Consider the following 23544-nt stretch of genomic DNA (forward strand, 5'->3'; position numbering starts at 1 on the left):
ACCTGCCCTGGCTTGTAGGAAGTACTTGGGCTGCTTTTTTCCTCTCTTTTTACCACTTCATTTCAGCTGTCAGCCGTCTTGCCTCATTTGCTCACTTGGAAAACTCAGGCTGATATTTAACTGAAAGATCACTGGAGCCTTACACGATGATGTAAGCATCATCAGCCTTACAGGCAGTGGCTGGGGCTGATGTCTCTGCTGTGGCTTCCTGTCCCCTGTCTGATGAGGTGGAAATGGGAGGAATTGGCATCAAGTTGCAGGGCTTTGGGATTTTGCAGGCAGAAGGGAGGCACTTCAGAGCGGTACAGTTGCTGAGATCTTGTCCTCCTACTGATAAGGTATGATCCAGACTCATAGTCTTACTTTTGGCCATGGAAAGAGGCCGCATAAGTGATGTTTCTGGCAGTTTTCATTAGTCTTGCTTCTCTTTGGTTGCTCTATATACTGAGGAGCAGGTGCTGGATCTGCACTGCATGATGGGCATTGGTGCTCCTGACTCCAGGGGCACAGCCGTGGAGGGGACACTGCACAGAGAAAAATGGTAATGGGGGGTGACTGTGTGATGGCAGCTGTCTTGTGGAGCTGCAGGAAGATTTGTTGATGTTCTGTGGATAGCAGCATTTCACAGAATGGTTTGAGTTGGAAAGGACCTCTGAAGGCCATCTGGTCCCACTCCCTGTGCTGAGCAGGGACACCCACAGCTCCATCAGTGCTCAGAGCCCCACACAGCCTGACCGTGGGTGTGTGCAGGGATGGGGCACCACCACCTCCCTGGGCAGCCTGTTCTCATCCATCTTTCCTTCTTCCCCTCCAGGACATACAACCTTACCTTCCTGCATCCGTACTACCGCACAGACGAAGCAGAGGAGAATCCATTCATCTGCTCATCCCATCGTGAGAACGGCATGCAGAAATGCTCCAACATCCCAACCAGGAAGGAGTACAAGGTGGAGTGCACCTTGAGCATGGACTCCTACACCCCAAGTTTATACAACCCTGACTCCAGCAGCAAGAATGCCTGCATAAACTGGAACCAATATTACAACGTATGCATGGCAGGGGATGTAAACCCACACAATGGAGCTATCAATTTTGATAATATTGGCTATGCCTGGATAGCTATATTTCAGGTATGATTCTCTAAAGGTTTCCTATGTCTTTGTTTTGTCATCCTCTGCTTGGGAGGATTTTGATCAATACCTCAGTGGAGAAAGGAATTTGCTTGCCACCTGCATGAAGCTGCACATAATGACACGTAGAGTAAATGAATCAAACATTGTGCACCAATGCTTCAACAGAGCACTCAGAGAGAATAGGGGAATGGCCACTTTTCAGTGTTCTGGAAGAGGGGGGAAATGGTTCAGGCAGACAAAAGTCTGGCAAGTTTTGGCACTGCAGATTAGACCTGGATAAATCCTAACAAGGAAATCTCTGAGAGTTGGGGTCCTTATTTATTGCTGCAGTATCAGGAAATGGAAAAAAATGTCCACATCCTTAAGCAAGATATAATATTGTTCTGAAATGTAGCAGCTAGCATGATGGCAAAAATTGGGTCTGAATCAAGAGTTACAAGATCGTACTGGTTAGCATGGTATGCTGTGGGGAGGAGTAAATAACCCAAACAGACTATTCTGGCTAGAGTTCCTGGGAAGGGATGTCTAACCATGTGGGGCTGGAGTCTGACTTGATCCACTTTTGTACAGCTCTGCAATGAAGACCACAGTGCTCCTGACTCAGGCTGGGGAAGATTTCACGGGTGGCAAATGATAAGGCATACTTCAGTAACCAGAGCATTTTCAGTGCATTTGTAGCTCTGGATCACTGCAGAGCTCATCTGCCCAGTCCCAAGGCTGTGCTCTCGTAGGGCTGGTGGATTTGAAATGAGGTGTGCGTAGTTTTCAGTCTTTATTTTGCAGTTTGTTTTTGATTCCGATTTCTTTGTGCTTTCAGCTACACGTCCTATTTTGTTTGGTCTTCCTGAAGAGCAGGTGACGTCTTCCTAAAAGAGAGACAATCTCCTTTCAGTTTTCTTAATGACAAGTAATTGCTCATTCACCTCTCTAAATTCCACTCCTGAATTTCCTTCTGGTTTCATATTATAATATGAACGTAATAACTTGTCATTTTATCTGAGAGCTGTGAAGAGGCGTTTGCTTGCTCTGAGCATCTTGTTTGCTCTCACAGCAGCAAACCTCAAATTGCACCATTGCTGGTGTCAGGGGCTCAAAACCAAACCCAGAAGGGCTCAGACAGACCTCATGCCTCTGTTATGCTGTTTTTAAAGATGCTTGGGTTCTCTCCTGGAATTAATATGTCACAAGAGAATCCCAGCTGGTAGTGAGTGCTACATGAAGGGAAGAGGGAAATCAAAGCATGAGTCTTAGGTGGGTCTTTGGCTGCACTTGCTTTCTCCTTCTGCTCTCACACAGATGATGATGTGTCCAGAAGGTCCTTTCTGGCTCCCACCACAGGACAGCAGTGTCCTTTCTAGAGAAAAGGCAGAGGCCAGTGTGTTCAGACTGCCTGTGCAAGTGCACTGAAATTGAGCAGGTGCTTCTCCAGGGCTCCTGCTTCCTTTGTGCTTCCCGAGCAGATTTGCAGGCAGCAAGCCTTCGTTTCACTTTGGTATTCCATTTCTCCAGCATGCATGGCCTGCAGATGTGCAGGTTTAATCCGCAAAGATTTCAGCTGGGGTCTTTGGAAAGAGCAGAGGGTCTGGCAAAGTTGGATTTTGTAGCTATAGATCACTTTAACCCATGCCAACAGGTTTATGGATGAATTTAATGCCACTTAGGCCATCCAAATGCTAAAGAGTGTTTCCAGACAAACAAGGCTCTTGCATCTTTATTCCCTTGTCCTCTCTGAGTTTTCAGAATAGAAAATGAAAACAATATAACTCCAGGTAAAGTAGCAGCTGTTGGGAGTAAGGTGGTTGCTTAGCTTGGGTGTGGAAAGACTAAATCATTACTGCAAGAGGTTGGATGCTAAATCAAAACAATTGCTATAAGCAGAGAACATTTAAGAAGTAAAGCTGTTGAGTTGTGCTCTCATTACGTTTAATATTGAGGCTGGGAAGCACCAGGTCAGCAGTTAGATGAGGCCTCAGAGGAAGGAGTGCAGAAAGTAGAACTGACGGCTTTCGTAGCCTGGGAGCTTCCCTGCGAGATGCTATTGAATTACTGGGCAGAAAGCACTCTGCTGTGCTCTGAATGAGACAGATCCAATTGTCCTGAGCCCTTCTGGGGAATAATGAATACGTGGTACTTTGCAAGGGTTATGACAGAGGACTGAACCTCAAGGGCTGGCGAGCCTCCCGTTTGCATAATGGCAATCTTAAGACTCAGCTGGATAAAGCATCCCTCATGATTTATCCCAAATGAGTTTGAAATCTAGCACGGTTTAAGAGCTGTCAGGAGGCAGATTGGTGAAATGAGCCCCACAGGTGAAATAGGGAAGGAATCTTCTGAATACGGTGACTGCAAGTTGTGCCCATGAGTTTTCAAGGGCAGTCTGATACTGTGCAGTCTGCAAACAAACAAAACCAAAAGCAGACTTTGACAGGGAATCTGGATTTCTCTGCTCCTTGTGGATGGGATACCAGTGCACAAAGCTAGCGGCATGGCTGAGCTTTCTCAGCTGCCAGAGTTTGGATTTTAGCAGCTAAGCTGAAAGACGTTTAGCTTCATAGTAGGGGTCTTAAACTTGCAGATAACCTGGCATACAGATGGGGGACATACAGTGGGGCACACCAAACAGGGAAACACATTGCTGACCTAAGCAGAAGAGTGAGAAGCATCAAACAGGAAAGCCAACCCAGTTCAGGCAAAATCTGAGAGTAATGAGAACAGTAGCTGCATCCATGGGTGTTTGCAAGGATAATAATTCCTTATGTAATCCTGAAAGTGATTCATGTTTTGATTCCCCTCATTTGTTGTGTAATAGACTAATTCATGTATATATTTGTTACAAAGGCACGTTCAATGGCAAATTATATGAACTAATTAGCTTATTAGAGAATAAATGAAAGGAGATAGAACCTAAATTAACTGTGAGGTTTGGCATGATATTAAGATCCCTTTACTGCATATGAGTTTCAGCCATAACAGTAAGAGCAATAATTACAGGTATTGTCACACTGCAAATGATGAATTACTCACCTAACCAAAGTCCAATTTAATTTGAATCACTGACAGTCTCAGTGGAAGAACCAAAAAGCTGCCATGTTCATAGCTGTCAACCTAGTGCAGCCAGGCCTGAATGCAGAAACCCCATTATGTATACAATACAAGGGTGTTGGATGGTTGCTGAGATGCACAGTTTGGGAAGAATAAAGCTGATTTAGGCTGCTTTGTAAATCATAGCACCGTTGTGTAGATGACTTCAGGTCTGACCTGCAGAAGAGCAAAGACCTATAATAGCACTTTACATTGGGAGGCAAAGCTGAAGGAGCAATAACCATCAGTGGGGTGGAAGCAAGGACAGATCAAGCGAACAAACTTCCTCTCTGCCTCCTTCCAGGATGTAGGTGCAAGGACTGAATTTTGAGAGCAAGTTTTAAGGTAACGTTCATCCAACACAGGAGAATATTTTTTTGGCAACTTGAGGAGTTAGCTTCTGGTGAGAGCTGATTTTCCCTTTCCATGGCTTCTTCTTAATACGGTGCATTCCAGAAATACCTGCATTTTCCAACGGGCTTCCTTAGAAGATCCTCTTGAAATTCCTATCTGGATGCAGCTCTCGGATTCGTGACTCTCTTCCTGGCTTCAGAGTGCATATTGCTTCTGCGAGGCTTTGCTGTAAGAAGACATCTCTGTTAACAAGTTAATCAAGTCCTACAGGTAACACATCTCTGGCCCATCATCAGAAGGCCCTAGCGAGGGAATTCTCAGAGGAGACTGCTTTGCATTCAGCATCTCCCTTACTGCTGTCAGAAGGAAGAAAGAAAAACCTGGTTGTGCTCATGAGAGCTGAAGACAGCCCAGCAGGCGCACGACATGATGAGAATGCCCAAGAAAGAAAAAGCTGAATCACCTTCTCAAAGATGTCTGGAAATAGAGCAGCATTAAAGGAACTGTCAGCAGCAGCAAGAGGTTGAGGAGTTGTCTTGATTGTGTGCTTAGGTGGATAACTCATTGCACCTGGTTTGCTGAAGCTAGGAGAGTGTCACAGCAGGTGTGCTGACCTGCTCAAGAAGAAAAGTTTGGGATGGGAAGTTGGGGGAATGGATGCCACCCACTTCCTCCTTCATTTGTCCTTCTGTGGATGCTGTACTCTGGAGATAACAGCAGGCTGCCTGCGCAGTGAGACAGCTGGCAGTGACAGCCACCTGCTGCTGGCCACTTACTGACATGGTCCTTTTGTCTGCGTGTGAAGTTTTCTTTCCTGTGCTCCAGAGAAAAAAAAAAAAAAAGCTCCTTGGAACTTGTGCAAGCTATCTCAATCGAATCCCGATTGATTCACTTGGATCCTGCTCCATGTGCTGATGGGGAGCTTGCTTTGTCTCTGTGCTCCTGACTGCTGCCACCACGATGCCTACCTTGCTCATGGGTCAGCTGGGGAGGTTCACATCATGGGATTCCAGGTTTGGAAGGAGGAAGGTCCTTTTCTCCCATTTCTCTGTAAACTACTCTTCCTTGCTGTGATCTGCTAAATGTGGGTCCCTGCCCACCCAAACCATGGTACGCTTCTATAGCTTTTTTATGGAACAGAAGGAAGTGGAAATAGCCTGAGGCTTCCAACTGCAATTCTATGTATGTATGCAACACACAGTCCTGTGGGCCATGCTTTTCAGAAGCAGCTGTCACTTTGGGTGCCCTTGTTTTCAGAGTTTGTTGTATAGATAATTTTCTTGTCCGAAAAGGGACTTTTCTTGGTCAGACGTTTCATTCTTTAAACTAGAGATGTGTGTCATTATACGGGAGCTGTGTGTCAGCATTGCTCATCTGTGCTGAGTTTGGAGAGAAGTTTTGGCCATCATCTAAATTACAGGGTTTGAGTTTTGTTGGTGCTGTGTTGTTGTTTCTTAATTTGGCCAGCACACTAAACGTTGTTTGCTGCATTTGAAGAGCTTTCATGCTGAATACCCAATCTAAAGATATCCAGCCCCTTTAAAGCATCTCAGAATGCGCTTCCACGAGGACTAGCTGCTTTTGGAAAACCTTTAATTTTGAAGGTTAGGAGGAATTGTCCCATGTAGCACAAGCCAGAGCCATCCTGATTCCAGGACCAGGCCCACCAACACGTGGGAGGTATTAGAAGGATCCAGGGTTAGACAGAAACCTGCTATGAACTCTGTAGCTTTGGAAGGGTTTCATCCTACCTCAAAAATGACAGATTTTGGTATTTATGGCAGAAAGAGGGGTTCCTGCAGCAAGCTATGGATCTCTGGAGTAATGTTAGCGATAACAAAAATCCTTGCTGTGTTGGGCTCAGTACCCCAAACTGCTACAGGTCCCAGTGGTGTCTGGAGGAGCTCTGTTGTGCACACAGCTTTCAGCAAGGCTCTCAGTCTGGCGTAGGCTCTCTTCTCATTGCAGGTGCTTCATCTTTCATCTTTGCTATGAAACTCTGATTTATGGGTCTATATGATAATGGACTCATTATTGCTGAAGTTAAGCAGTTAAGTACATTCCCTGTGCATAAGATACTTTACACAAACAATGAAGACAGGATAATTATGCCAGTAAATCAAACCTCATGAATATGGACTGAGATGTGATTTGTTACAAGCAGCAGTCATCTGAAATCAGGGATGTTTTCGCTGAGGATCTTGCATTATTTAGCACTAAATGGGGAGACAGCAACAGACCTTTATTGTGCAGCAGAAGTTGCTGAGGTTTGATGCCATTTTAAGCTCTTACGTTCAGTTTCATGTTGTTCAGAGCCTCCAATAACATCATGACCTGTCCAACTTTATTGCACTCTGGCTGTGTTCTGCTTTTTGGGATCCATTCTGATTTGGTAGTGTTGGCCAGGGATCACGCTTCCATGGAACAAACTTGAGAGGTTGTCATTAATCCAAGATAAATGCAAGGTTGCACTGTTTCCTTTTATTTTCTGTTTTGCAGCTTTTCGGAGCAGATGCATGCTTTGCAAGACTCCCAGTTTATACAGGAACTGCTTAAACTTTCTTTGCAAAGTGAGCAAGTCCTCAAAGTGAAAGGAGAAGCAGCTGTTCAAAGGACATTACTCAGAATACAATAAAATCTGTTTTTCTGACCACACAGGTTACTTAACAACATGTGTCATGGGGAAATAATTAAAATTATGAAATTGACTTCAAAAATAGTAATTTGATTAGCTGCCAAGCACACTGCCTCCAGAAGAGGAATACTCCATTATTCACTGGCCAGTGCTTGCTAGCCAAATTGATGCTCCAGAGAGGACAAAGCGTATAGATAAGAGGCTTTCTGAGATGAATGCTGGAGGCCTTATAAAACTTACTGAGAGCATCACAGTAATTAATAGCTTTCAGAGTTTATGTTGTTGTATCTTGTCTCGATGAGGTTTGTAGACGAAAGCATTGCTGCCTAGCCAGGGAAATGAGATAAAAGTAAAATACAAAACCAACAAAATGGAATAATCATGACAGCACTCAGTTGCTGTTCAGTTTAGCATAATTGATTTTGCTGCGGCTAATGACCATCTTGTCCCCAAAGGACCTTGTTTAGGCCAAAAAAGGAAGAAAAAAAAAGGCTAAGTGCAAATTGTTTATATGAATGAAGATGAACACTTCCAATGGTTTGGAAACACTTGGGTTTCTCTATCTGTCACCTCCTGCTCCAGTCGGGTGCTGAGGTGAACAAGCACCTGCAATTCTGAAATCAACCCAGGGTGTTTGATGGGGGTTGATAAAAGTGCAATGTGCTGATTTTGGTTCCTGTGCTTAAAGAGGCTGTTTCTACATGTGAAGCTGGCTCGTGTAATCAGAGAAGTGAAATTCTACCATAAGAAAGGTCGGGGCTCTGGGCTAGCTTGGAGTTCTGTATGCTGCACCTTCAGTTCTTAGAATCACAACAATCTTCCTGGCTTCCTTCAACTGATGGGTGGCACCTCGAGGTTGGTTTGTCTGCAGCAGTCCATGTGGCAGTGGCCATGGGTGCTTTCTAATATACAGAAAAGAGATCAGTGTTTGGCTTTGCTAATTGGAGGAGCCTAGGTTGAAGTTTGGGTGTTTTGGTGTGATTTTTTCCCTTCCCTGGATAGTTATTATTTATTATTTTTTTTCCTTTTTCTTAACTGACACTAAAGCAAAAAATAACCTGCTCTTCAATGGATTACAGCCAAGAACTTGCAAAAAATGTTGGCAGAGCACAAGGACAGGGATTTTTATGGTGAAAACTCCTTGGGATAATAAAAGAAATTGTTCTGCAGAGACCTTTCATGTGACCCCAGGAAAAAAAAGAACGTAAACTTTCTGTCTCCCTAGGAACAGTGAGGAGGTCTGAGTTAATTGCCAGTGTCTTTAATCTACATCTCCCTTGTGATTTTCACTCTGGAGTATCACATTGATTCTGATTAGCTTGACTAGATTCTGTCCCCAGTTATGCTGCTATAAATCAGATGAGCATCTTAGTAAGAGCTGATGAGATTATTGTGGTATGAGCAAACTGAGAGAAGCAGAATCACGGAGCAGGAGACTTAAAAACAAAATCCAACTATCCACTCTCCTCCTGTCCATATGAATGTGGTGATGGGGAAATGCCAGACTAGGAACTGCATGGAGGAGCTGAAGATTGATGAAGACAAAATCTGTCTTTCCATTCACCTCAGCGAGCTTTCAGTTAAATCCTTGCACTGATGTGAGAGAGGCTCAGTCACAAGATTTAGGGCTTTAGTACTTTGCCTCAAGGGTATTAATAGGAGAAAAATAACATATCCTATCCCTGCCCATGCTGTGTAAGAGCCACAGGACTGAGTGAGCTGGTGAGGACTGCACTGAGCATCACACAGGATCTGCCAGAGGTTTGGTGATGGCTCTATTCTCTGTACTCTGCCTCAGTCCTTTGGAGGCCAAAATCCTTTTCCTGTGCAAAGGGGGAATGTCTCCTTTCCCTCCAGGTCTGCTGCATGCAAATGCAGTTGGCAACACTCCCGAGGGCAACCTTGCCAATCATCTTAATTGAATCTTTCGGTTGTTTCCCTACAGCTGATGATTTTAGTGTGTCACGTAACTTGCACATCTTTTTCATCAGGGCAGAATTAGAAAGCGTGCTTTTTGCCATCTTATCTCTGTTGATAAATGATTGCATGTTGCGTTTATAGGTCGTTTTGAACTGGTGCATTTGGAGGGGCTGCTTTATACGTCTGTTTGCGAGCAACCATGGCTTAGACATAATTTCATTACCCAGGATAGATTGCTGAGATTGGAAAGCACAGGAAAGGTGCTCCAGGTCCTCAGAAAACCTCTATAAAGAGCTTGGAGGGCCAAATGCTGGAGCTGCCATCAAGTGGATTAATCAGATTGGAAACTGCAGAGTGGAAGAAGTCATTTCTGCTTAGCAAAGTAGGTGGTATTGCATTCAGGAGGCCTCCAGGGAGGAACAGTAGTCCATGCAGTACTGAAAAAAATGTATCAGTGTTCTTGGAATTCTGGAGAGAATAGGAGTTGTTAGCTTTCCCTTTGAATTCATCTGGTCTGAGAATGAATGTGTAGGATGAAAGCCTGTGCCGCAGCAGTGAACCTTGCACCAGTGCAGATGCCTCTGTCTTGGTTCCAAAAATAGTGAAGGAATTTAGTTTGTGGTGGATAGACCAGCTGTTGGCTGATTCAAATGGTCAGGTTCCCATTTACACCAAGGCCTTGCTTGGTGTATGCAGTGGGATCGTGGAGCAGATAGAAACGCACATGTGAAGTCATTGAGAGCCCTTTAAAGGGCAGCAGGAAAGAAGTCCTCAGCATGGCAAGAATCAGGCTATAAAAGTCATAGAGACTGTTTCAGTCCAGACAGGTGGCCATGCATGTGTGTCGTCCTGCATTTCTCCAGAGCTATTTGATTAAAAAAGGAAGGCAGATGTCTGTGAGCGCGCTCTCTTACAGGATTGCTAGTACTCTGTAATCCTCGGCAGCTCGGGAATCCTCCCCTAGGTGCTGCTGGGCGATGAGTCCAAGAATGAATCCACAGTGATGTCAAATAGGAGAACAAAAGCCCAGCGGTCTGTTTATTCCTCCTGTGTCCCACTTGGTTTACAAGTGAGTAGTAAATAATGCAAATTCTAATTACATCTTAAATATTCTGAAAGCTGGATGAGCCCTCCAGAGGAGAAATGTGGCACGTTGATTGATTCTTGCTGCAATTGCTGTCTAGCTTGCAAGAAAAATACTTCGATAGATGTTGGGTTGGCTCTCACACTTCTCTTGGCAGCTGTTCCCAGGTGGGAGCTGGCAGTGCCTGCAGAAGCCCAACGGCAGCCCTCAGGTAACTCCTTTTGTGGAGAGGGCTGTTTCATTGGTTTAATACATTTGATTTGAGGATTGCCAGACAAATGTGAATTCGACAGAGGTGTGTCTGATATGTTTGGAGTCCGTGGGCTCGTTTTTCATCCCTGAGTGTAAATGGCCAGAGCACCTGCTATGGCAGCTGTGCTGAAATGCCCCTGTAGCTGAGGAGAAGGGGGATGGAAGGAGGGGACTTCAAACAACACGAAGGAGTTTCTTGTATAGCTGTAGTGATTTAGCTTACCTTTGCGTCCCAATGAGATCCGTCTGTTTTCCTCATCAGCTTGCACATGCACTGAGCAGGGATGCTTTGCTGCCATGCATGCAAGGGATAGGGCTGGAAAGAACTCTGCTCTCAATTTCAACTTGTTAAATGGAAGATAGAAAAGGGCAGTTTGAGTTTGATTGCTTGTCTCTTTCACACCACTGAACGGACTGATTACTGCCAGTGTCTGCAGACACTGTCTGCCCAGACAGCTTAGCCCATTCTCAGAGTCAGGGTGAGCAGCAGCCCTTGCATCCACACACAAGGTGTGTCTGTTGCTGAATGCTTCCTATCAGAGCTCAATCCCTGGAATTCACATTGACCAAGAGTATTCTCTCTTTTTTTTTTGTTGTTAAATCCATGGCACCAGAGCTCAGCATTGCTCTCTGATACCTGTACAAGGATGTGATTTTTATCTAATGCATGTAATGGGGAACAGGAAAAGTGGATGCAATTTGTGTAAATGCAGCTAGCACACCATCAGACCTGACTGCTCCAAGGCTTTAGCAGTGCTGACAGAGTATAATAGCCGCAGAGACAATTTGTACCTGCTCCTTGGCAGATGACCTTTATTGGTGCTAGTGTGGGACTGGCTGCAGAGGGGTTTGAGCACATGGGATGGCTCCTCACCCCACTGCACAGTGTGTGCATGTGCTTCAACACAGGAACTGGGTTTGAAAAGTTTGTGGTGAGTCGTCACTGCATTGACTTTAAGGTGAGAGGAGTCAGGGGTGAGTAATACCTCTCTCTTCCAGCATTCATGAGCTTTAACAGTCTCTGGCAGGCTGTAGGGACCGACGGTTGTGAGCACAGCAGTGCTCTCCTTTTTGCAGATGTGGTCATATCCCAAAGACCCATGTCAAGGAGCTTCTTGCAGTTCTGCCAGGAACAAACAAACAAACAAAAAGGGGAGAAAAGGGGCAAGAATTCATATCTGACTTCCCTGAAAACATTTTGCCCTGATGCTCCAGGTATGAAGAGAACACTGCTTATTCACTGCTTTGACAAGTGCTTTGTCAGCCTGCTTTTCTGTGCTGTCCATATAGACAGCCATCTGTACTGCTCAGGCTTGATCCTTCCCTTGTTCCCCACACACACAGTGACGAAGCAGACTGATGTTTCAGTTCCATCATTGTGAGCATAGTTAAGCTTGGGAATGATGCCACTGAAATTGTAGGCTGCAGGTGATTCTGGGTTTTGTGCTAGGGGTGCATCAGTGCAAGTACATTCAGAAGGAGCTTTGATTTTATTGGAAGTTGTGCTGGAATTTCAGCTCTAGCACCACTAGCAAGACGGCACCAGAAGTTTGGTATGTTTTATCTAAATAAAAAGTGTAAATTACATGGCAGCACTCGCTTTGCTCTGCACACAGTCTGTGTGGTGTTAATTAAATCCTCAGCTTCTTTTTTAGGAGAAGGAAGATTGAGAAAACAAGTATGAACTCAGTTCTCCGTTTAATTAAAGTAACTTTTCCATTCGGATGCTTTGCCACTGCGATGCTGGCCATGCAGGTGTAGTGGTGAGACAGTAGGTATCACAAAGAGACCAGTTCTGCAGAAACAAATTTGACTTAAAGCCTTAGGAGTTTTACAGGTAGTGCTACACGACCTGGAGCTGAGGTAGAGGCCCGGATCACTGCACAGAGAGACTTCTGCTTTGTTTGTAACCTTTGCTTGGTATTTATTTGCACTGGCTCTGAACCAGCGTTTCAGATGTTTTATTGTATTGTTTTATCATTTTTATTGTGCCACATTTATGAAGAAAATTCAGGACTGTCCTTTGGTTTATCCTGAGTCAACTGGGAATGGAAGTGCAGCAGATCTGGGTAGATCCTGAGAGAAGCTAAGGAGTGACGAGTAGCAGAAGGCTGATGTTTACTGACTGACTCTTGTTCTCACACTTTCTTTCTCTGTCTTCCTGTAGGTTATAACCCTGGAAGGATGGGTTGACATCATGTACTATGTGATGGATGCACATTCTTTTTACAATTTTATATATTTTATATTGCTTATAATAGTAAGTATGAACTGTGAAATGCTCCTGTTCCTTGTCCTTGTGGGGTAAAGGTGTTCCCCTTTCACAGAGGAGAGCCAGCTGGGATTTGGGATGGGAGAACTTCCTCCCACCCTAAAGTCTAATGATGCAGGCTGTGATTAGTGCTTAGGGACAGGTTATTGGCTACAATAGGCTCTGTCCTTTTTGGTGTCATGTGTGATGCATAGTCACAGCTTGTCAAGCCATATGGTCTTCCTTCCTTCATAGTCTACTAGTCTTGGACTTGTCACCTTGGTATGTCCTAACAATTGTGCCTTAGCCAAGCAACTGCTGATCAGAACAAAAAGTAGAGGAGATACAGCTTTTCTTTAGATTCTTCAACATGCCAGAGGGCAGCTTATATCAATGAAGAGCACTCAAAAGAGCTGCTGAACTTCACATGAGCCTTTTAAACAAAGGTAATAATAGCATTACAACTTTTTGAGGTCTTACAGTGCTGTCATTTCTAGAAACAAAGTGTCATTCATTGAAGGAGCTTGAGGTTGTTCTCAGAAGCTGCTACCCTACATTGGCAAGGCTCTTTTTCTGTTTTATAAAGGGCACAACCTTCCCCAGGGGTCTACATCTGTGGAAAAGAAACATTTAAGTCAGGAGGAGTGCAGGGGACAAGTTTCATGTAGATGTCAAGTAGGACATGGGGTAGGGGCATTTCCAAGTATTTTTATGACTGAATATTCTTTATATAGAGCTCTGTCCTCGCCTCTGTGGTTTTCTGTGTGCATCAGGGCAGTGTGAGAGATAATGATAGAGCATTCTGAAGCTGGTGATGTTTGACCCTTTAGCAATGGGCCATGCATAATGGAGAGTTACACTCCACTCTTTTGAGTTCTTTTCTACATACGGATCCTTGCAGAGAAGCCATCTGACTAACCCCCAGGTCACTGGGAATTGGGGTAGGCACCCTTGCTGCTTCTGAAGCACTCTCCAGGCTGATATTACGAACTGGAGAATAGCACTCCCATTGGCTTCCCCTGAGATTTTGACCAAACAATGGCCCAGATTAAATCCATGCGTTCCCTACCAAGCCCAGCACAGAGGTTTGGCTGTGTAAGCCCTGGCACTTTCTTGACGTCAGTCCCTCTCACATGTAAGGGGAGTGATTCTCTAAGGGGAATATTTGACATTTTCCTTTGGCTGATTTACGAACTCAAGTGGTGAAAAGCCAGTTAGTAGACTCACCATCTGAGGGGAGGGTTGTAGTCCTAGGTCACTTCATATTCCTGTCTTTGGAACTTCATTTTGAAAGCCTGCTGTCACCTAAGAATTCATCAGTTCAACCAGTCAGTAAATCAGGCCTTTCTAGGAGCACCAGATCTCCTAGAGATAAGTTTCTCCATGTCAGAAAGGTACACGAGTACAACATTACAACACATGAACCCTGATCCTCCTCCTTGAAAGGAGGATGCCCTATGTGGGGTGTGAAGTGATAGAGGGAGAGAGAGTCTTGGTACAGCACAGATTGGTCTTCAAACCATCTTTTCTTGCAGATTGGCTGGTTGCTTCCTAGTGATCTGTTTTGCTGTAGTGACTGATTATGTTGTGTTTCATGCACCCTGCATTAGTGGCAAATGTCGTCACTGCTGAGAGGAGGAAAGTGGTGAAGGCTATTGTTAACAGCTTTCTTTGCCACTGCCAAAATAATTTACCATGGTTTAGGAACAAATTTAGCAGCTTAGGCTCATGTTGACATAACATTTGGTGAGCAGACCCTGAGATTTGGCACATTTGGAAATCACAGGATTTCTAAGAACGCTTCCAGCACGGGCAGCATGGGTTGCTTTGTAAAGTCCCTGCTAATTCCTTTTGTTTTCTCCAGGTTGGTTCCTTCTTCATGATTAACTTGTGCCTGGTTGTGATAGCAACACAGTTTTCTGAAACAAAGCAGCGGGAGAACCAGCTGATGCAGGAGCAGCGGGCCCGTTATCTCTCCAATGACAGCACAATTGCCAGCTTCTCAGAGCCAGGCAGCTGCTACGAGGAGCTGCTGAAGTACATCTGCCACATCTTCAGGAAGGTGAAACGGCGGACGATACGCCTGTACAATAACTGGCAGAGCAAACGCAGGAAAAAAGTCAACCCAAACAACACCACAAACGGGCAGAGCCGCCGGAGCAAAAAGCGCATCACCTCCATTCACCACCTCATCCACCACCACCACCACCACCATCACCACCACTACCACATCAGCAATGGGAGCCCGCGGGGGCCGCGCTCCAACCCGGAGATCTGCGACCTGGAACTCAAGGTGATGAAGCCTGGTGGGCAGCTGATGCTCCCTTCTCCATCACCCAACTTGCAGAGCCCCGCGCCTCCTCCAGACTCGGAGTCTGTGCATAGCATTTACCACGCAGATTGTCACGTTGAAGGACCACAAGTGAACTGTAAGTCTTCCAATGCCCCTCCAAGCATTAAACTCACTACTGGACTCTCCAACCATGGCAACATGAATTATCCTACCATCCTGCCTTCACCAACTAGCAAAGCCAGTTCTGTCCCAGTTCCCAAAGGAAAGAAGAATGGCAATTCACCTGTGGCTGTAGTCAATAGCCCAGTAACTTTGGGCACGGATTCTTATGGGAAGCTGCAGCAGCTGGTAGGAGAGCATGGTAAGGACAATTGAGCTGATTTTTTTTGCTTGGGGAAAGGGCAAAAGGGCAGATTGCTCAAGAGAGATGTTAAGGATAGCCAAGCAGGTTGCTGGAGATGAAAGCTGTTTTGTGAATGCTATTTGAGGTGATCACAGAAGCCAGAAGTAGGACAGGTTGAGAGACTGACAACTCTGTTCCTGCTAGCCTTGCATTTGCTGTCACTGGGTAAAGCACAGTATGGGATGATGTAGGCAATGACTTCAGATCCCTTTCCGTGGTTACAGAGCATGTATTTTTGAGCTTTTCTTTGTGCTTTGTGATATCCTGAATGTTCTCCCTCTGCTCCCACCCAAGCAGAGATCAGTGCAGCCCCTGGAATTGAAAAAGTGTCTTGAAAAGGAATGGTGTGTGGAAGCTGGTGGGAGAGCATGACGTATAGGAGACATAAGATGTGTAAAACAGGGAGGCGTTGAAATAACCTACAGCAGATACTTCCAGAGACCCCCTGGTGCTGCTTTGATGGGCTCTGACGCCCAAGGTTTCTTTTTGAAAGAAGGAGGAGAAGGTTTGGAGGTAGGCCTGCGGATACGGCAAAGGCTAGCTCTGTGTTAGTCCTGAAAGGATGCGTGTGAGAGCAGGAGCACAGCAGATCTGCAGCTCTCAGGCTTCCCCTCTTCTTTTTCACCAGTGTAGAAGAAATGTAGGACTGAGTGTTACTGCAGATTTGGAGATCCATTCAGTCTGAGTGAATAAAAAACATGTTAGGGACGCTGTTGTACCTCTGTCCCATCCTTATCTCTACAGACTGCAGCCACAATAGCACTGCTAGTTAATGCAGCTTTATCTCCACTCTGATATAAATCATCCACTGCTGGAGTAGTGATTATGTGCAATTCTTAGGTTTCTGTTTTGCATATTTTCTCCAGTTTTGCATATTTTCTCCAGTTCTCAACAAATCTGGAATCAAAAATAGTCTTAAGCCCTCAGAAAGTCAAAAAGATCTAGCTTCCATTTTTATTTTTGATATCTTTAACACAAACTCGTCATCTGTTTTTATCAATGCCTGCGTTTTCCAAAACCGTTTATCTGCTTATGCATGGACACAAATATTTGTCCTAGTGATGTATGTGCTGAAAAAATACCAAGCCTAGCTTGGGGGAGGTCACAGTAAAGGTTGCTTGCCAAATAGGTTGGTTGGCTTGTCTTTGTTAATATACTTTTTTTTTTTAAGTGATCATACAAAAGGGTAAAGTGGATTGTTTATAGAAATTGCCTTCGGCAGATATTTCTGTACTTTTGGAGCTTAGCAGAAGGGCAGAAGGGCCAAGGTTAGTGTTCCAATGTTCTTCCGTTGTTAAGCAAGGGTTTTATATGAATCACTGGTTCATCTTTAACTATGGAAGTTAATGAAGGTTATTATGAGAATGTGTATTTACCTTGAGATAAAAGTCCAGGCTCACAGAAGTCTGGAGCTGGGAAGCCAAGGACGAGCAAAAGAGCTGTTGCAGAAGGGAGTGCTCAACTCAGAGATTTGGTTCTCTGTGCTCACAAGAGGATCTGTTGCTGGGGCTCTCTCCAGGCGAATGAATCTCCACATCTCAGCTAAGCCTGCAACGCTCCAGGGCCACTCCATTGAATTTGCAGATTTTCACGTGGCCTCTGGTGGTTCTTCAAAAGCCTGAGGTTAGATGGAATTGCTATTAATAATGGAGCTATAATACCTTCTTTCAATGGGGCATTTCAGCCCAGAGGACACGTCAGTGCTTTAAACAAATCTGAGATTGTTTTGTTTCAAGTGCGATTATATGGAGGAAGCAGGTGGTGGTTGCAGCAGCTGATGTAGCACTGTGGGCAGCACAGGGGCTGGGAGAGGAAGCAAGCCGGCCACGTCCATCTGGAGATCTCAGTGTACGAATGCCCAGCTCTTCACTTCCACAACTCCAGCTCTTTCCAGGTTCTCCTTCCTGCACCTGCCACAGGCCTGAGTCAGATTCACTTCTGCACCACATCCCTTTTTGTACAGTGTGAATGGCAGACTGTCGGGAGGATCTTTAGGTGCCAAACATCTTAGGTCAACTCATGGTTCTCCATTCCTGCCTGAACTTAGCAAAGCAGCCATGCTAAGTCTCTGTGCCAGGCAGGGAACAGGACTTGGGCTCGCAAGCTGTGCCCAACCCTCCTGTCCTCCACCTCCTTGAGCAAAGGGCTGTTTCACTTAGTTCTCTCCCCACTCTTACAAGTCAACAAGCAGAGTCTGTTCTCCACAAGTTTTGTGCAAGGGGAGCACACAAGTGATAACTGAGTACATTAAGGAGGTATTAGCAGCCAGGGCACTCTCAAACCCAGCTGGAAGCAAGGTTGATGTCTGCTGGGAAAGATGCAATTGTGGGAGAGAGTATTCTCTTCCCTTCTTTTGTTGTGGAATTGAGCAGCATAAAGTACAGCCTGTTCCTCTGCATTCTCGTGCCCTGCAATGCTGTGAGGTTATTTTAGCAGGCAGCCAAGGAGACTCTGGTATTTTGAAGACATCTGTGGCGCCAGTGTTTTTCATACAATTTTTAACACTTTGATAGCATACAGGATGACTGGCGAGCCCACTGCCTCTGTGTCCATGCTCATGGGTCCATTCTGCAGTGTTTCCTCATCTGACCAATCCCAGTCAGAAATGCCTTGCTGATGTGCAGCGCTGACCAGTGCTGCTTGCAGGCTGAATAGGGGGGCAAATATTTCTGATCTGCCTAGTGTCTGCAATGTAAAGACCAGGAGGAGGTCTGCCCTCTCCTACAAGACTATTTTGAAGGCCACTGATATCTGAGTGACATTCAGGCAAGTAAAATATATTCTGACTTTTGTCACCACCCAGCTTTCAGTCTAACAAGGTGCTGGATTTTGTGGGCTGTTGCCTTCTCTTTGAAGACGTCCTCAAGTGTCAGCCAGGAGTAGCTGGAATCAGCAGCATTAATGCTGGGTGAGCTCCAAGCTCCTGGGACCACAGCCAGGAGCATCCACTCGGTGCTTTCTGCATTGGTGTCCCTGAAATGCCTCCATGTGTACCCCCTCCCATCTCCAGGAAGGAGCATTTCCCAGCGGACAAGTGGCATTTGCACCTTGTTTTCCATCAAGGAAAGTGTATGTTGATTCCTCTTGGCTTTTTTTTTTTTTTTCCTGCCATTAGTATCTGGCTGCTAAATATGAGGAAATTGGGGATTTGGTTCCTGAATGGGAGGAAACAAAATCTGATTTCTTTTCCACCTGACTCATCCTCATGATGCCTGCCCACGTCATCGCTGTGCCCCAGCCCCATGAGGACAGCCAGCATTTCTCCTCACACCACAAAACATGCGGTGATGTATTTGATTTTAGAACACCCTGAACACTCAGTCCCCTGCCTCAAGTAAAGAATACACCTGAGCGTTATTAAAAGCTGAAGGAGGGATGAAGGAGAGCAAAGAGACTACGTGACTCCAAACTGATCTATGGTCTGTAGCCATCTTTGGTTCATTTCTCCCTCTCCTTCCTCATTATTATCTAAATGGAAGCGCTACCTAAATTGGGTGTAACAGCTTGATAGCACTCAGATCACCGCTAATGATGCTAACTTGATCAGGTATAATCAAAAATAATTGAAAGTGAGAGGTGTGTGGGTCAATAATTCCCAAGCAGCAGAGCACAAAATGGCCATCACACTGCAAGGAGAGGTCCCTCAGCCCTGGGACAGAGTTGAAGCGTGGAGTTGGGGATTGGATAGAGCAGAACAGAGGGAAAAATAAGGCGGATCGAGAGCCGCTTGGTAAGATGGAGTACTGCAAGGCTTTATTCAAGGATCTAGCAGAAGCCACTTCTGCTACCCACGTGGGGATGCAGAAGGCATGGCCGCCATGTTGCAGGGAGGCCGTGGGTGCAAGGAGCTCACGGTGCGCTCTCCCATTGCAGGTCTGCGGAGGACTCCCAGCCGGCTGTCGGGGCTGAGCGTGGCCTGCCCACTGCCCAGCCCGCCGGGCGGCACGCTGAGCTGCGAGCTGCAGGACTGCCCTTTCTGCGCCAGCCTCCTGGAGGACCCCGAGTTCGCCTTCAGTGAGTCCGACAGCTGCGACTCCGACAGCAACGGCATCTATGAGTTCACCCAGGACTTGCGGCACGGTGACCACAGGGACCAGCTGCAGCAACAGCGGGGCAGGAGGAAGAGGAAGAAAAAGAAACCCAAGGAAAGGAACAAGGTCACCCGCCTGTGGAAGGCATTCGGCAGCAAGCTGAAGAGGATCGTGGAAAGCAAGTACTTCAACCGAGGGATCATGATCGCGATCCTCATCAACACGCTGAGCATGGGCATCGAGTACCACGAGCAGGTGAGTGCAGATGGCCTCAGCGTCCTGGAGGGTTTGCTGTGCTGGGTGCTCGTGTGTGGCAGCTCTGTGGCACGGGATGGCTGTGGCAAAGCCATGTTGGAGAGCGGGTTTTGTGCAAGTTGTAAACGCCAGGTGGGACTGAAGCATGATCCTGATGGCGTGTATGAAGCAGAAGCATTTTCATATGTGTGGAAAGCCTGGAAGGTGGTTGTCAGCACCACTGAGGTGCTGAGATGAAATGCATGTGTTAGGGCTGGGCAGCTCAGGGGCTGACTGTGAGTTATCTGCTGTGAATTATTCATAGGAGCATGAGTTGTTCTGGTGGAAATGCCTCTTTGGTTTATGCTGGTGGTGTGTGGGTACCAAGCTGCTCCTCCAAGGAGCTCCACCTCAACCCATCCAGAAGGATCTTCTTTGACCTTCAAATAACTTTAGCTGTCAGGCAATGCTAAAAGCAATGAGGGAAAAGAAAAAAGAAAAAAAAAAAAAGTGAGTTCTATCCTGAAGGCTCCAACATGTTTAATTTGATCTCATAGGGTGCAAAGTAGATCTTTCATTTAAGTGCTTGGAGGGAGGAAAGAGGAAATCATGCTGTTCCCAGTATTAGTGTGAACGTGGCAATGGCAGAAAGCAGTGCTGGCAGCCGAGGACAGCTTGTCCTTGCTGGCTGATGGGAGCCACGGTGGGAGAGGGAGGTGAGTCATTGATGTCTTCAGCTGGTCACTCTGGGGAAGGCTATGTTTTTCTGTCTGAGGCAGAAATGGTTGCTTTCAGCTGTTTTCCGAAGACATGCTCTGGAGTTTCTCATGCTGCCTTTGCGTTGGGTGTTGAAAATATCCTCAGCAAGGCCAGTAGATCCTCATACTCATTTTCTGGTTGGAGGTTCATCCTGTGTTCTCCCAGGTTTCCCCTGCAGGGTAAAGAACAAGACAGTATCTGTAAAGCTGTCCCCCCTCTCTGCCACTGTCTGCCCAGGAATGAGGAGGAAGGGCAAACAGTAGCATGGTTCACCGAAAGGCAGGATGCTCTGCATTTTTTTCTCCATCACTTTCCAGAATTCAGTTCTTTTCAGGACTGTGGCAAACACTCCTCCAAAGTGTTACCTCCTCTATTCTCTCCCTGCTTAGGTGTTTTGAACGACCATATGCCCATACTCTGCTGTCTGAGGCATATTTTCTTTCAGAAAAGCGAGTACTCAGCTGAAACACATGAACCTCAGCTGTGCAACAATAAATTAGTTCATGCTTACAGCAGAAAGAGTCCAAACTCAACAAAGCAATAGCTGTCACTGTCAGCTTTCTGTCTGCTTAGTTGTTCCACAAGTTTTAAAATTAGGAAGTACACCTTGTCAGTCACCTTTGAATAAACCATTCACTCCTCACAGCTGCATTTCTGCATGGATACCCTTTTGTCAGGCGGATACATGTTTGTCAGTCCTTGGGTATTGCTGTGATGGGTGCTTGGGGAAAGCTTTAGGCACGATGCAGAGAAAGCCTGGGGATCACATGGAGTCTGTCCACAGTCACTTGTACAAAGGCAAATTGCAGTAATTACGTCCTTGCTGCTAATGAAGGAAAACTCTGGCCGGCAGATTTTTATGGGATCTTACCTTGTAAAACATTTGCTTTAAGCCATCTCAAAACCAATGGCAATCAAGATTCTGAGCCTTTTGGCTAGGGAGCATCAGGTGCGTGCCAGCTTTGTTCGCAGGCACTGCCCAGCTTGGGTCCAATAAAAAGGGGGGAATTTTGAAGTGAAACCTGTAAAAGTTTCTCCACGTGCTTGCCTGAAATATGTCACTCATGCCCAGCAGGGATAATGAGCTGCAGAGCTGTCAGAACCCAGGCTTGATGCACCTCACCCAAACACTCTCCCATCAACAGAGTGATAATACCTCACCCTGCAGGGTGAGGTATTATCTGAAAGCAAGAGAAAATGGCTCTGAGCTCCTGAACTGCTTGGCACAAAAGTCTGGGGCATCTGCAAGCAAAGCAGGGTGATTTCAGAGCCCACAGTTCTCCTGGTGTGAGAACTGGTTGTGAGGCTTGAGGTGCAGGGCTGGCTTTTTGGGAAGTTAAGGAGAAGATGCCTGAGCAAAGCTGTCATCAGCCTGCAGGGTGGTGTTGGAAAAGGGGGGCAGGAAGTTTAAAAAAAAAAAAAAAAAAAGGCTTGTTTTGGTACAGCATGCTTTGTGCCAGGATTAAGTTTAATTATTGCTTTCTGGTTGGTGATTGAGGAATGCTGTCATGGTGCTCCATACCTCTGCTTAGAGCAGATATTAGAAGGTGTGAAGGTGTGAGCATTCTCCAGGCTGTTAGCCAGACACAGGCATTTCCGTCATCTCCTTCTCCATTCTCCACAGGGCAAACCTGGAGGCCATTCCCCCAAGGGTTTAGGAGCTTGTCTACAAAGCTACCCTATACTGTCCTCCTGGCTCTCCTCTTTGTTTGCCCCCCTGGGCTGTGCAGTGTTGCCAGTAAGCCACATTCAGCGGCTTGCTGTGGGGAAGCCTCCTGCCCTCTCAGCAGCACAAGCTCTGAAGCCCTGCAAAATGTCATCTACCATGGAGACATTTGCTCTGGGTAGAGCAGTTTAAGCAAGTTCCCTGGTTCTGATTCTTGCCATTTGTTTTACTGAACACTCACTATCTGGCTGTATTAAACTGGGCTGCAATCAATGCAACAGCCACAGAGAACCTCCCTCCCCAAACCTCCCCAACTGTAAGAAAATGCACAGTCCCTTTAAAAAAAACGCATTAACAGCTGTTTCCTTTTCCTTTCTGGCTTCTCAGACTTCATAGACATCAGGGACTTGGCAAATAGATGGGTGCATTGCATGCCTTTTTAGCTGAGTGATGTTCCAAGTCAAGGCATAGGTCCTGTGCATGTGGCCTGGGTGGAGGGCACTGAACAACACATAGCATGGAAGAGAGAGCAGTACCAATCCTCAGTGCATTGTCTTACCTCTCATCCTGGGACATGACAGCTCTTTGCAGAGAAGTCACATGGAGCCCTCTTGAGGCAAGCAAGCAGTATCGTTGTCCTTCTCTTCTTGATGGTGGGAATCAAGGTTGCAAGGTGCCAGGCTGGAGGAAAAACCTGATGGTTCTCATCACTTTCCTGCTGGCTCTCATAGTAGCTGCAGGGCAAGGTGCAGTGCCTGTGTCACAGCAGAGCTTTGGCTGTTCTCTGTCTGCACTGTAGCAGCCCCTGAGAGAGACCTGTCTATATCCAAATTACTTCAAGGCTTGAATGTGCATTTTTATGGGAGTCTGAAGCTCCCAGCAGTCTGCTCGCACAATTACTCTGCCTGCTCTTGGCTAACACAGCTGGCACCACCCCATTTAATGCATGCAGCCCTTTTATAATACTCTCTTAGGTGAGGATCCTGTCCTGTGGCTCAAGGCACAAGTGAGATAGCAGCAGAGAATTCATGGGGAGGAAGAGATGCTGGAACAGCTTTGCCCAGAGCTGTCCTTTAGCAGGCAGCTCTTCCCAAAGCCAGACTTGAGGATTATATGGCAGTGCAGCCCGTGTGTGGCAGGAGGTCTGGATAGCAGGAGGCAGCTGATGAAGGCAAGCGAGTTTCTGTGGGACATCAGTCATTAGCAGCAATCGGATCCTCCCGCACAGTGCATCCGCCCGGTTAACAGCCAGCAGCATCTCCAACTGCCAGGTTGTACAAGGCTGGTAATTAGGAAGTTACAGGATGCTGTTAGTTAGCATCAGCACAACTTGTATTTCAAAGGTTAATTGCCTTCTTTGGAGTTGTTTTTTTTTTTTTTTTCTTTTTTTTCTTACGCTTTATATATTTCTCTATCTCAAGCACAAACAGGTACTCCCACAGATGAGA

At 46.0% G+C, this 23544-nt stretch overlaps 1 protein-coding gene and 1 long non-coding RNA gene across 3 annotated transcripts in view; one reads left to right on the top strand and one right to left on the bottom strand.

The window, feature by feature from the left end:
- CACNA1H (calcium voltage-gated channel subunit alpha1 H) overlaps positions 1–23544 on the top strand; it is a 122996-nt gene that overhangs the window by 27717 nt on the left and 71735 nt on the right. For both annotated transcript variants that reach the window (XM_052679649.1, XM_052679650.1), the window contains exons 7-10: positions 815–1130; positions 12627–12719; positions 14575–15364; positions 19280–19692. In XM_052679649.1, coding sequence (XP_052535609.1) covers positions 815–1130; positions 12627–12719; positions 14575–15364; positions 19280–19692 — 1612 coding nt within the window. The remainder of the gene's footprint in view (positions 1–814; positions 1131–12626; positions 12720–14574; positions 15365–19279; positions 19693–23544) is intronic.
- LOC128078922 (uncharacterized) lies at positions 3925–5078 on the bottom strand. Its single transcript, XR_008205922.1, has 2 exons — positions 5032–5078; positions 3925–4794 (listed from the first exon to the last, which is right to left on the bottom strand). It is a non-coding gene; the product is annotated as an uncharacterized LOC128078922 (long non-coding RNA).

Source organism: Tympanuchus pallidicinctus, unplaced genomic scaffold (genome assembly GCF_026119805.1).
Source record: "Tympanuchus pallidicinctus isolate F22 unplaced genomic scaffold, pur_lepc_1.0 scaffold18, whole genome shotgun sequence".
Taxonomy (NCBI): Eukaryota; Metazoa; Chordata; class Aves; order Galliformes; family Phasianidae; genus Tympanuchus; species Tympanuchus pallidicinctus.